At 35.6% G+C, this 13,456-nt stretch overlaps 1 protein-coding gene across 5 annotated transcripts in view; it reads left to right on the forward strand.

The window, feature by feature from the left end:
* col14a1a (collagen, type XIV, alpha 1a) overlaps positions 1-13,456 on the forward strand; it is a 139,477-nt gene that overhangs the window by 101,941 nt on the left and 24,080 nt on the right. For all 5 annotated transcript variants that reach the window (XM_084088320.1, XM_084088322.1, XM_084088318.1 and 2 more), the window contains exons 34-36: positions 6,343-6,501; positions 7,220-7,297; positions 8,438-8,524. In XM_084088320.1, the coding sequence (XP_083944446.1) occupies positions 6,343-6,501; positions 7,220-7,297; positions 8,438-8,524 (324 nt within the window). The remainder of the gene's footprint in view (positions 1-6,342; positions 6,502-7,219; positions 7,298-8,437; positions 8,525-13,456) is intronic.

Below are 13,456 nucleotides of genomic sequence, written 5' to 3' on the forward strand. Positions count from 1 at the left end.
TGACAGGGAAGCCAAAATGCTCCCATACAGGGGATTTAAATGACGCGGGCGTTCAAGCTCCCCCGTTCCTCCGCTCGCAATGACCACGCTGTGTGTGGACTGAACATGCGCACAACTTTTTTCTTTTTTTTTTCATAAATCAATCCGCGGATCACGTGTGTGCCGAACCGAAGATATTGATCCGAACGGATCATGGATCAATGATGATCCGTTGCACCACTACTGGAAATAAATAAATAAATGTATAAATACATGTGGAAAAAATACAATCATACATAAATTAGGAAATAAAAGTATAAATACTCATTTATTTTTGTTTTTTACATTTCTTTGTATATTTATCTCTATTTGCATTTGAGTGAGCGTTCAGCACACACACTAAAATAATCTGCTTTATAGAGTGAGGCTACAGCATTGAGTTGGCGCGGTTTCATTTTGTAGTTGCTAATGAGATTTGTATTCAGAGCTTTGTGGCTAAAGCTGTGAGTTTATCTGGCCACAGCTGAATCTGATTTCCACAATGTAAACCCTCTTTGCACGGCAGTTGCTGTCCTCAATACTGCTGACCCCATGTAACGCACAGTTGGCTTGAGTTGTTATGATAGCTTTTAATCAAAACACCCGACTTGGAAGAGATCATGATGATGTGAGCACAGGGTCTAGGACTCTTGTCGGGGCTCTATTAAAAACGCCCCGTTCCTCTCAACCAGCCAGAGCTCAGCGGTTGTAATTTTGCAAGGTCGTGAAAGGAAGTCGTGTAGATACTGTAACGCATAAGATATTTCAGTGGCTCTTCTTATGGAAGTTATTTTGTACTATTGTCATGTTGCTTGTGTGTATTTCGAATCAAGGTGAGAACTGTGTTAGAATACATTTGGAGGAAGTGCTGATACAAGCAATTTTGAACCGAGTTGTTTATGAACAGAATAGGCCATGAAAAAATATAAAGATACATGCAATGGATAATGTGTAATCATTCATATCATGTGCTTTCTTTTATCACACACTAGCTTTCTGGGTGTATCTACAGTATTGAGAGCAGAGCTATTCATTTACCTTTAATTTTTGTTTCCTTTTTTATTTTATTTTTATTTAAATGTGTCATTGGCGTTACATTGTGTAAAAGTTCCCCCCATTTTTAGTGGGGAAAAAACTATTAAAATGTATTGATTTTAGTTTATGATAAATTGTGTGAGTTTTGAGATGATATTGACACCATCTAAGTGACATCATCTTTTTTATCCAATCAAAGTAAAGCCAAATTATCCTTTATGGTAAGTAATAATGTCAAGAAAACTGAACTGAATTCAAAACTTCTTGCTAGTTAACAGCATAGTAGTATGGAATCTGCCCTTATTAGAGTATTAAATGATATTTAATTAGAAGTTGACAATGGAAATTGTGTGGGTCTTGTCTTGTTAGACCTGAGTGCGGCATTCGACACACTGGAACATGTCCTTCTGTTAGAGCGCCTTGAGTGGTGTGTCGGGGTAAATGGAGTAGCCTTACGTTGGTTCCGTTCTTACCTTGAGGGTAGGACATTTGCGGTAAAGATTAGGAATCATTATTCTTCTATTGCTCCTGTAAGTTTTGGGGTACCTCAGGGCTCTATTTTAGGGCCGTTACTTTTTTTCCTTTACATGATTCCGCTGGTCTCTATTTCATAAATATGGTATTTCATATCATAGTTATGCTGATGATACGTAGTTGTATTTTTCTTTTTAAGCAGAAAGTAATGCGGCTAAAAATTCTTTGCTGGATTTCCTTGAGGAGGTGAAATGTTGGATGAACTAACATTTTCTAATGTTAAATAACAAAAAGACCGAAATTATAATTCAACCCTTATGTTCTTATGTTAATCAATAAAAACATGTGTTTATTTTCTTGTACTGCAGTTCAGTATGCTTTTACAGCTTTTAAAGTGCTTTATAAATAGATGTTTGATTGATCGAACCAGCTTGACCTGCACCAAGGCAGCATAAATCAGCTTAGATTCATTAGATTTCATAGAGTATTTTTAGAAAGAAAACATGCCTATTTTTTCTTGCACATCAAAAAAGCATAACATGACATTATTGTCCATATTTGTGCCATGTGCCGATTGGGAGGTTTTGCTTGTTTAGTAGTTCAGTACCAGTTTAGTAGCCATGCAAAGCTGGGTACAGAATAACAGTAGTCTGGCTATAAAGGCTTATTTCCACAGACCGAACACATGCTAATAAATGGTGACACTTCACGCATTCTAAAGTGTTTGGATTTACACAGGTGCAGAGTATTTAGAGATCTAGAACATAACAGTTGTTTTCACACTGTCCCAATCACCAACCTGGTTAATGGACACTCATCCAACAAAACCCAACAACCACTGTTCTGTTCTGAATTAGAAAAGAATATCAGACTGTAAATATGACATAACTGTGAATAAGCATCTTTGTTTTTGTTTTTTGTGCTTCTTGGTATTGCTATCCAGTCGTACACCTCTAAGAAGCTTTGGTATAATCCTTTCCTTATTTTCGTATAATGGAGGAATAGATTTCCTGACTTATAATTCAAAGAGCATTGGCCTTTTTTTGTATAATTTGACCTTAAGCAGGGCGATTTTTAATACCGTTCTTGTCAGTTTTTAATTGTTTTGATTGTGGTTATGTTATTTAAACTTAATTTTGACAGAAGTTTAATATATTTAATATATATCTTTTTCCCTTCAAGCATACACAGTAAGACTGTATTTGCAGGACTTGAAATAGCTGCCCAGGGGTGTTTTGAATATGGCCATTGAGTGAACTAACTTTCCTTAAAGAGGCTTTGTCTCTAATGCTTGCCTGGGTCTGTCCCTTAGGCCATAAAAACAGAGACTCCACTGATCTGCCAATAATATAAATCTGTAAAGAAAAGAAAAGTTGAGGAAAGACAAAAAAGACCAACAAACATTGGGGGAAAAGGGTTTTCTTAAGCAGTTTTTGTCTTCTGTTGTTCAAGTTAACGCAACACAAGTTAAACGTGCATAATGTTTTATATTAGCAGAAACATAAACCTCAATTAATGCCTTTTGCTTAAAACAAGAACATAACTATTTGCCAATGTCTTAATATCTTGTCTAATTGTAATATCTTGTGTAATCTTCTCAGTAAGTATGCTTATATAAAAAGTGAGAGCAAAAAATCTAAAGGACTTTCGTCCTGTGGCTCTTACATCAATACTTGCTAAATGCATGGAAAGAGTAGTTAGTTATCACCTGAAACCTTACATATCAGAGCAACTAGATGTACTGCAATTTGCATACAAATCGCAAAGAGGGACAGAGGATGCAACGCTCACTATGGTTGATACAATTGCTAGCCATTTACAACAAGCGAAGGCTTATGTGCGTGTTCTTTTTATTGATTATACCTCTGCCTTTAATACTATGCAGATACATTTACTCTTGGAACGTCTCCTTGTTCTAGGTGTAAATGGAGGAATAGTACATTGGATAAAGAATTTTTTAACAAATAGACCACAGCGAGTTTGTGTTCGGGGGTTTAAATCAGATATTATGTTTTTAACACGGGGCCACCCCAAGGATGTGTCCTGTCACCTCTGTTGTTTTCTGTTTATACAAGTGGTGTAAGAGTGCAGCATGCGAATTATAAATGATACAAATATGCAGATGATATGGCACTTTTATGGAAAGACTGTGTACATTTTAAGTACGAGGAGCAGATTTTGAATCTAGAAAAATGGTGTGAAGCAAGTTCTTTATTGATTAAATGTAAGTAAAACAAAAGAGTTGATTTTAATAATGTTATGTGATCAAACAGTTGAAATTGTGAAGACTTTTAATGATTTGGGAACCATGATTGACTGTAAATTGAATTTTTCTGATAATGTGAATCTTATTTGTAAGAAAGCAAATCAAAGGCTATTCTTGCTAAGGAAATTGAGAGAATTTTCTGTAAGCCAGGTTGTTCTGCAAAGAGTTTATATAAGTTTAATTGAGAATGTTTTAGGGTATAATATAACTGTGTGGTTTGGACGAGTTACATCTGTGAATAAAGTAAAATTAGACAGAATTATAAGAGTAGCAGGAAAAATTATAGGATCTAAGCAAAAATCAGTCGCACAGTTATATCAAATTGCAGTTCAGAGAAAAGCTTTGACTATAGCAAGAGACACAACACACCCCTTGAATCATGTTTTTGAATTATTGCCATCACGTCGTCGCTACAGAACACCAAAAACGACCAAAGCAATATATAAACAAACTTTTGTACCAAATGCAATAAGTCTTTTGAATAAGAGGAAAGAAATGTGAATATTTTAATCTTGATGTATATTGTGTATTGTTAATTGTTTTGTGATTGTATGGCGAGACCAAAGACCAATTTTCAGCTAAGGCTGAACAATAAAGTACCACTAACTATATTTTTACTAGGAAATCCCAACAAAAAGAATTCCATCCATCCATCCTCGGTTTAAAAATATTATTTATAATTTTTATTAAAATAAATTACGTTTTAAAAACATAAAATAATCATTTCAAATATAAATAAAAACTATTTGCCAGTGTTCTTAAGATCTTATGTAATTTTGCTTCTCAGGTGACAATGCTTCTATATTTTACTTGGAAAACAAGTAAATACGGAAAAATACGGATTAAGAACCAATCATTCCTTGTTTAAAAGGGGGACAGGAGCAGTTGTCTTCGATAGTCATGAAGCCTGAAATGGGCCAGTTCATCATGTTGAAAACAGAATTATCCTCAAATTGATCAGGAGGCAGATGTGACCGGCAGCGGCTGAGCGACTCATTCCCTTTTGCCACTCCTGCTTAGCAGATCATCATTACCACCACCAGACCAGCTCAGACACATTCATAAACGCTCATAAACACTCTCAGCACCACTCTCAGGTTAAACACATGGAGCACATGGACCCGTCCCTGTCTAAACGGCATGTCACTGCTGCAGCTGCAGAATCTAATTGGCTTTCATTGCAGAAACACCTGCCACTCAGAAAATGGAAGGTGATATTCAGTATGAAAATCCATATTTGCCAAAACACAAGCATGCCGCCTCACAGACTTAACAAAATTTCATCTGTCTCAGGCTGTTTTTTTCTACCCTGATAGAGAAGTTTTATTTCTAAGTATTAAACAGCCTCCCTTCATAATGCTTTATAATTGACGTTAATGTGAGACGTCACAATAATGAGCTTGGCCTGAGTCTGCTATCAGCCCGCCTGTCTGACAGCGCACTCGCATTTACAATTGCATCCAGTGAACTGGAGAAAATTGAGTTTTTAGACCCCAAATCCATTAACAGGCGGTGTGTGCTGTCTCATGCTGAAATCTACTCTGACATACAAATATGAACTTTTGCTAACTCTATTTTAACTTGTTCTGTTTTAGTTTTTGTGGTTGTTTTGGACACAAATACAGTGCTCTACAGTTATCTGACTGCAGTGTAGTATGGAATTAACAATTTCACACATTGTAAAACAGGAGAGATGGCAAGGTTCATTTGGTTTCCATTGTGCACATTAGTAAACTTAAATGTTTCTGTAAGATTTACTAGAACATCTCAGAGTGAAATTGGAATAGTTTTAACCCTGTCAAGCCTGAAATAATGGTTAGAAAAATTGAACTATTTTACTATCGTCTACATAACAGGTGATTTAAAAAAAAATATATATATATATATTGCTTGTGTTTTTATGTGTCACATCAGGGTTTTATAGTTATTTATTGATCACCACTTGTTTTTGTATTTTGCATTGCATTTCTAATTTTTTTCTGTTAATTAAAAAAAAAAAAAAAATCATAAATTAACCTTTTAATTTAGCTTTGTGGTAGTAAAAATATGTGGTAAAATATATTAAAATGTTAATCGAACTCAATATACCTCAAATAAATATCAAAATAAATGCCTAAAATGTGTGAAATATTAAATAGTCATTGCTAATTAATTACCTAAATAATTATTTTTAAATATCATTAATAATATTAAAGGTATTCTTGCTGTACTTTATCAAAATCAGCAAAGATTTCTCAGCAAAAAGACATGCATCGTGAAAAGGAAGACATTTTGGAAATATTATTAATAAAAGTCCCTCTTCTTCCTGCAGAGCATTGCTAATGATCAGCTTTTTGATGTTAACATGGTGTTTCAAGATAAATGATGAATAGTGATTAGCAATGTACAATGTACAGTATGTCACTGTAATGTTACAAGCCAAAATAAACCCTCTTTAATCATCAACATCTATGCCTTATGCTGTTACTATATTTGCCATTTAGCTTAAATAATTATAGTCTATCAGTTTCAGCTAAACGTTCTGTATATCTCCTTTTTATCTCGCCTAGCTTCATGTGGCCATCAGCAAAACCGCCGCTAAAGTGGTGATCGACTGCAAAACGGTTGGAGAGAAATCCATCAATGCCGCAGGTAACATCACCATTGATGGAGTGGAGGTTCTGGGACGCATGGTCCGCTCACGTGGAAGGAGAGAGAACTCTGCGCCGGTAAGAGCAAACACATTCATCCTCAATCCTAAAGGACAAGTCTTTCCCAAGCCTGAAAGAATCACCCACATAAGCCCATAACAGGACAAGCTTTTGTCTCATACAGACACAAAGAACTTTGTATACAAGTGAGGGAATGTTTCTGAGGAATCTTTGTTTGGGGTCTAATGATTATTAGAGATGGTTGAAACTTTGAGGCTGTAAGGCACAAACGTCCGCTCAGATTCACCCGTATAATTATTAGGATGTGGAATTCAAAGAAGGGGCACTCAGTTCAAGATAGTAAATACAGACTTTATGCCTTTTGGTTTTTCCATAAGAATATGTGGATCATTATGTGTAATTGTGTAGGAGTGCGTCTGATTTTATTCTCCTCCGAGGGTGCCAGCACAACTGATGAGACTAATTGTCTTTGTAATTATGCTGGTGGCGGTTGTAATGTGAGTTTGTGTGGAGTAAAAGTTTAAAAACTATTAGAATCAGTCATTCAGCCTAAACAAATAACCAGACACATCTCAAGCACGGCTGTAAGTAAACGGATGAAGTTTCTGCTTTTTTAGATTGCATTCATTTGCAACAGTGAGCCCCATAATTTGTTTAGACTTCATACATACAATGGTTGTGTTAATAAGATTTATATTGCATTCATTGCTAAGTAAGAGATTAGTTCAATAACCGTATGCTCTGTTTGTGTGTGTTTGTATGATCCTATCCACAGTTTCAGCTCCAGATGTTTGACATAGTCTGCAGTATATCATGGGCCAGTCGGGATAAGTGCTGTGAGCTCCCAGGCTTGGTAAGTGCGAACAAATGGTATATTATTCAATATATCCGTTTTATATGATCAGCAAACTGTACAAGCCACATTCTAATTAGCTTACATTAATACTGCAGTTCTGTCAGCGGTGAAGCCCAAGGGATATCAGATATTTAACCCCAAACATCTTGAGCATGTGAAATTTTAAATATACAGAAGTACATAAAACCAGCATCCCCATCGCTGAGGTTCACTTAGAATTGATTATTAATGCATTAATTAGTGTTACTGCTGTTGATAAATATGCACTGACACTGCAATTTTGTCTTGAAGACTTAAATAAGCGTGGATTAGAACCGCTAGGCCAACTATTTCTTCAGGAATTTATCCTCTTTGCCTCAAAATCTTCTGAGTGCACTGTTAAAAAATAATCTGTTAAATTACATTAAAAAAGTTGTGGTTGCCAGAAATTCACTGTAAAAAAATACGGTGACAATGTTTTCAGAATTACGGGATTCATTTTATTAAAGGGATAGTTCACCCAAAAATGACATCATTTACTCACCCTCATGATTTTTTAAACCTGTGTGAGTCTCTTTCTTATTTTATGGGAGATGTAAAGATAAATTTATCAAATTGAATGTCACAAGTTCTGACTGTTCTTAAGTTCTGACTATGTTGTTGTTTATTTCAGTTTTGACTTGGAAATGAGTAAAGACTCATTATGTTATTTAAATAACACTGAAGATCAAATATTTAAGTAAATCTTTTAATAATCAAATTAGTCTTCAAATGACTAAGCTATTTTTTTTTTTTTTTTTAAGAATACAATTACCATTATTAATGATTTTATTCTATAATCCTGACAGAATGTTCTCTAAATAATCTCAAATCAGCCATTCTGGCAATCGTCCCTAACTTTAAAGATCCATGACCGCTCTACAAATAATTCAATTATGTAATCTTGTAGCAGACGAATAAACTTGGTCCTTCTTCGATAGGAAGAACAATATCTTTAGATCACTTGCTGTGTTTGTGCGCTTGCGAATTAATGACTTGAGGGAATTGCACAGACACCCATGGTTGACTTGGATAAATAAAGTTCTGTTGGATTCCTAGAGAGGAAATAAGCTGGTGTTTGAAATGTTGTACGACATGTTTTGTTTGTGCTTCCCTCAGAGAGTAGAAGAGGACTGTCCTGCCATGCCCCATGCCTGCACCTGTGCTCAGGACAGCAAAGGACCACCTGGACCCTCTGGACCACCGGTAAAACCATTACACCCAACCTTAGAACAGTGGTACTAAACTAGATCACAGAATGGGTACCGGGGAGAGTTGTAACATAATCAGTTTAACCAATTAGAAATGAGGTACAGGGGTGCCAGGGCCCCTGAGGTGACAGTTTTTTGTTAGTTTTTTGTCCAAAAAGACAAAAAAGAAACATTTCTTGTCTGGTTTTAAAAAATGATGATTTGCTAATGAATGTTATACGTGCCCTGGACCACAAAACCAGTCACATGGGTCAATTTTTTTAAAATTGAGATTTATGCATCACCTGAAAGCTGAATAAATTATTTTTCCATTGATGTATGGTTTGTTAGGACAATATTTGGCCGAGATACAACTATTTGAAAATATGGAATCTGAGGGTGCAGAAAAATCTAAACATTGAGAAAATCACCTTTAAATTTGTACATTTATGTTTGCGATTGTGCTGCATTCACTCACAAAAATAAATGTTTTATATATTTACGGTAGGAAATTCACCAAATATCTTCATGGAACATGATGTTTACTTAATATCCTAATGATTTTTGGCATAAAAGAAAAATCGATAATTTTGACCCATACAATGTATTGTTGGCTATTGCCACAAATATACCCGTGTGACATGTGACTGGTTTTGTGATCCAGGGTTACATATTATAGAACTAGAATCAATACATTTATGAATATAAATTGTAAGTGATTGACACAATCTATTTTCTATTAGTGTTACATGTGAAAATATATCAAAATCTGAGATAGTTGTGCAAAAAACTACTTACAAATGTCTATCCCAAAATCTAGCTCTTCTTTTTTTAGCATAAAAGCTAGCTGACAGGGCTACTCTAGTTGACAAACTTGCTCTCACACTCCAACATAAAAGCTAGCTGACATACTTTACCTGACAAACTCACTCTACTACTCTAGCATAAAAGCTAGCTGACAAACTTGCTATACTTTAGCATAAAAGCTAGCTGACCTATTTTAGCTCACAAACTTGCTATAGCTTTTGTTTTATATAACAGCTTTTACATGACAGTGATCAGTCTCCAGAAACATTTCAGTGTTTAGTGTCTTCCCACAACGGTAATGGTTCATGGCTTGTTCCTTGTGGGGATCGAACCAGAAACTTTTACGCTTTTAGCCTTAAGCCTTAAGCACACCACACCTCTTTAGGGAAAAACACAGAACGTGTTAAGATGGCGCATAGAGTGATTAGAGATTTAAAATGAAATGGAAAGACTATGTAAGATATTGAGAAAAAGACCCAGCATTAGATTGCTCAATTCAACCCATGCTTCAGGTTGAACTCAATATGGCGGGAACAAATAAATGAGCTCATTTGGAAGGCAGCATCGTATGCACCCTGAGGGAAAATGTATTTCTGAGTCCTCGAAAAGACCATGGTTTATAAACAGCAGCTCTTTTGAGAAAGTCATTACAAAGAGATCAATTTATCAAAACCGATTAGTCCACTCCTGTCCTGTCTGCGTTTATAGATTCCTTCATCCATACAAGCCCATTTCCATGACCAAGAGGTGGTTGCAAGGAAAACGATTCCATTTCAGTTTTGTATATATTATTGCTGCATCTTGATATTAATATTAATGTCATGTGTTCTGAAGCCTTTCCTATGATTACATGTCCTGTTAAATCACATGTATCTCTCAAATTAATATTGATGCTGTATTCTCGGCTTACATCGTCACCAGCAGGTTTTGTTAAGTGTGTTTTGAGCAAGCTCATGAATCAAATCCGTGATAAGAACTACCTTATTGCAGCCGTTGCCATTGGGGATGCAATTAAAGTAAACACAGGAAAAGGAAGACTTGCAAACAGGGTTAAATTACTCGTGGTTGCCTGCAGCAGTGAGGTCAAGAGTTTATGAGGGTCATAAGCAGATGGGATATTGTTTGGACCAGGTCAAGGATACTCTCTACTGAACTAAAGGGAGATTCCATTTCACTGATATTTTGAACTATTAAATTTTTCAGTGTTTAAAACATTTTGATGAAGCAATTTGTTTGGTTTAATAAACAGACAGTAGCTGTGGACCAAAACCTTATCCCAGCAAGCAAGTTTGTGTTTAAAAGACGTATACTAGCCATCCAAACACAGCCCAGACGTCTAGGGTTAGACGAGGCAAAATTTGGGCTGTCAATGAAAATCTTATAGACATCTAAACCAGAGCCCAAGAATAGACTAGTCATCAATTAGATAACAAAGAAATGAAATGAGGGAATAAATGAAACCAAACACCTTGTAATCACTGTTTACTTTGCTTACGTAATTGAATATCATACACCTCGCAAGTTATTTTGGCAAAAACGACATGTAACCAAATTCAAGGTTATTTTGGCTAGAAGTGGGTTACTCATCATAGCTGGACTATATCTGGTCTATAGTTAACCTAGACGGTGAAATGACGGCTATTGCTTGCTGGGAACTGCCTACTGTAACATAGTCCACTGAAGGCGAGTTGAACTGAACCCATGTGCAGTTTGTTGCGAATGTGAACAGATACAAAATAAACAAAAGACTTGACAAAGCGTGAATTGGCTTGACTTGACTTGAAAAAACATGAACATAAACCTGGACTTGACTTAACAAACTCACCAAACAGCAGATTACATGAACAATACGAGACGAGAACATGAGGGCTATGCACACATGAACTAATCACTAAACAAGGAACACCAAATGTGACACCTATATAGACCATTTCAACGGCCTTTCGTCTGTTTAAGGAAGTGACGTATTTGGCCCTAGGACGTTTCCGGTTAGTTGTCGGGCGCATTCAAAACAATGGCGGGATGCGCTTGATGTACAGTGGGATTGCGATAATTTATTTAATCCTGCTATTTAGAATATCTAAATTAAAATTAGGTCCTTGTTGCTCGTTAGTTGGGTCCTCCTTCTGGCCCGAAACAAACTTTTTTTTGGAAATTAAAATGTTTAAATTCCTGAAAAACGCGCCTGGATTGCATCAGTGAAGCGAGAAGGCTGAATACGCAACTAGCAATATACAGCAGACATTTCGATTCTGGTAAGTAAAATACTCCCCCCACCCCCATTGGATTATTTGTATTTCTTTACGTTAACTGTTTATGTATGCTGCAGCATAATTTAAGATAGCTCTGTTCGTTATTGTTTACATATAAACCTAGCATTTTGACGCGTGTAATTTAGTGAAAATAGGCCAAGCTTTTATTTCCGTCTCTTCCCCTAAATGTTCTGTGGGCTGTAATTAAGTAGGAGTTAACATGTGTTGGCTAGCTGTCTAGTTAGTTGACAACTGCAGTAAGTAACACATTACAGAATGTATACTGTATAACAGTTACCACCTGAATGGTGTGCTGCAGTAGTTCACAAAAGGTAACGGTAAACATTTTTCATCACTTAAGCTTGGCTAATGTTAATTCCAACATTTACTACAGTACACAATAGTAGCATTAGTTCTTAAATATTGTGCATTAACCAGATTAAGTTAATAATTGTTTTTCTGCTTTTGTCTTCAATAGGAAAGCCATCATTTGTAATTTAAGACGTCCAAGACTACTACAGGGAGACAGGAACGACAGCCAAACCACATGTGACCATTCAGAATTATGTGTGCAGAATTATTAGGCACCTTGATTTTCTGATCATATTTTGTTTTTCAGACACATTTTTACCAATTCAAAACCACATTAAGCTTAATAACTACTATTCATTTTGTATTTAATATATTTAAGGGATATATAATTGTACATGAAGACTGGAAATGAAAACGCCTTATATTCAGGTGTGCATAATTATTAGGCACGTTTTCTTTTACAGATAAAATAAGCCAAAAAAGAGATTTAACTCAGACTGAAAAGTCACAAATTATTAAATGCCCATGAGAAGGAGCATGACCATTGGACAGTGAAATCCTCATTGGGTCAGCAGGGTCAGACAAAATCAGGTGGAGAAGAAAATACACATGTTAACTGCAAAATAATAAGTGTGAAACCATCAGGAACCCTTTAGTCTCCAGCACCACCATTTTCCAGAACTGCAACTTACCTGGAGTCTCCAGAAGAGCAAGGTGTCAGGATCTCAGAGACTTGGGTTCACAAGCTGAAGTGTAGTAAAATACATGAAGACTGTTTTTAAAGGCTTTATGGACAGACAGATTGGGACTGACTCTTGAAGGACCAGCATCACATCCTCTTGTTCCACTGTTTGAAGAATTCATCTTCATCGGTAAGTTTTGGGAGTTAATTTTTAAAAATGAACTCCTAAAACTTAATGCCAGATTCTGGAAGATTAATTCTTCATGTATTTTACTACACTTCAGCTTGTGATTCTTAAGTGTGGGGCATTTTTTAGTATTCTTTACCTCTCTTTTTTGGCTTATTTTAACTGTAAAAGAAAACGTGCCTAATAATTATGCACATCTGAATATAAGGTTTTTTTAATTTCCAGCCTTGATGAACAATTCTATATCACTTATAAATTATTAAATACAAAATGAATTGTAGTTAAGATTAATGTGGTTTGGAATTGGTAAAAATGTGTCTGGAAAAAAAATATATGATCAGAAAATCAACGTGCAAAATCAATAATTCTGCACACATATGAACCCCCAGATGTGTTTGAGACCTTGAGGATTGATATTGACCCCCTTTGTTCAGGGACTCATAACTCCATTTCTGTTTGTCAAAAAAAGTCTGTGAAATGTGTTTTATGTTGTTGTCTCAGTTGTTGAAGCAGATTATGTTCATACAAGTATTTATTTACACATTAAGAAATTTGCTGGAAATAAAAGCTGTTAAAAGTGAGAGGATGTTTCTTTTGTTTATGTATTTTTAAATATATACAGTAGTAAACATTTGAAGTGGATAAAAACCTTTCATCAAAGTTAACATTAATTTTGAACAATACCCGTTCTTGTCTTAGGACAACTTT

Source organism: Abramis brama (assembly GCF_963993115.1).
Source record: "Abramis brama genome assembly, chromosome: 17".
Classification (NCBI taxonomy): Eukaryota; Metazoa; Chordata; class Actinopteri; order Cypriniformes; family Leuciscidae; genus Abramis; species Abramis brama.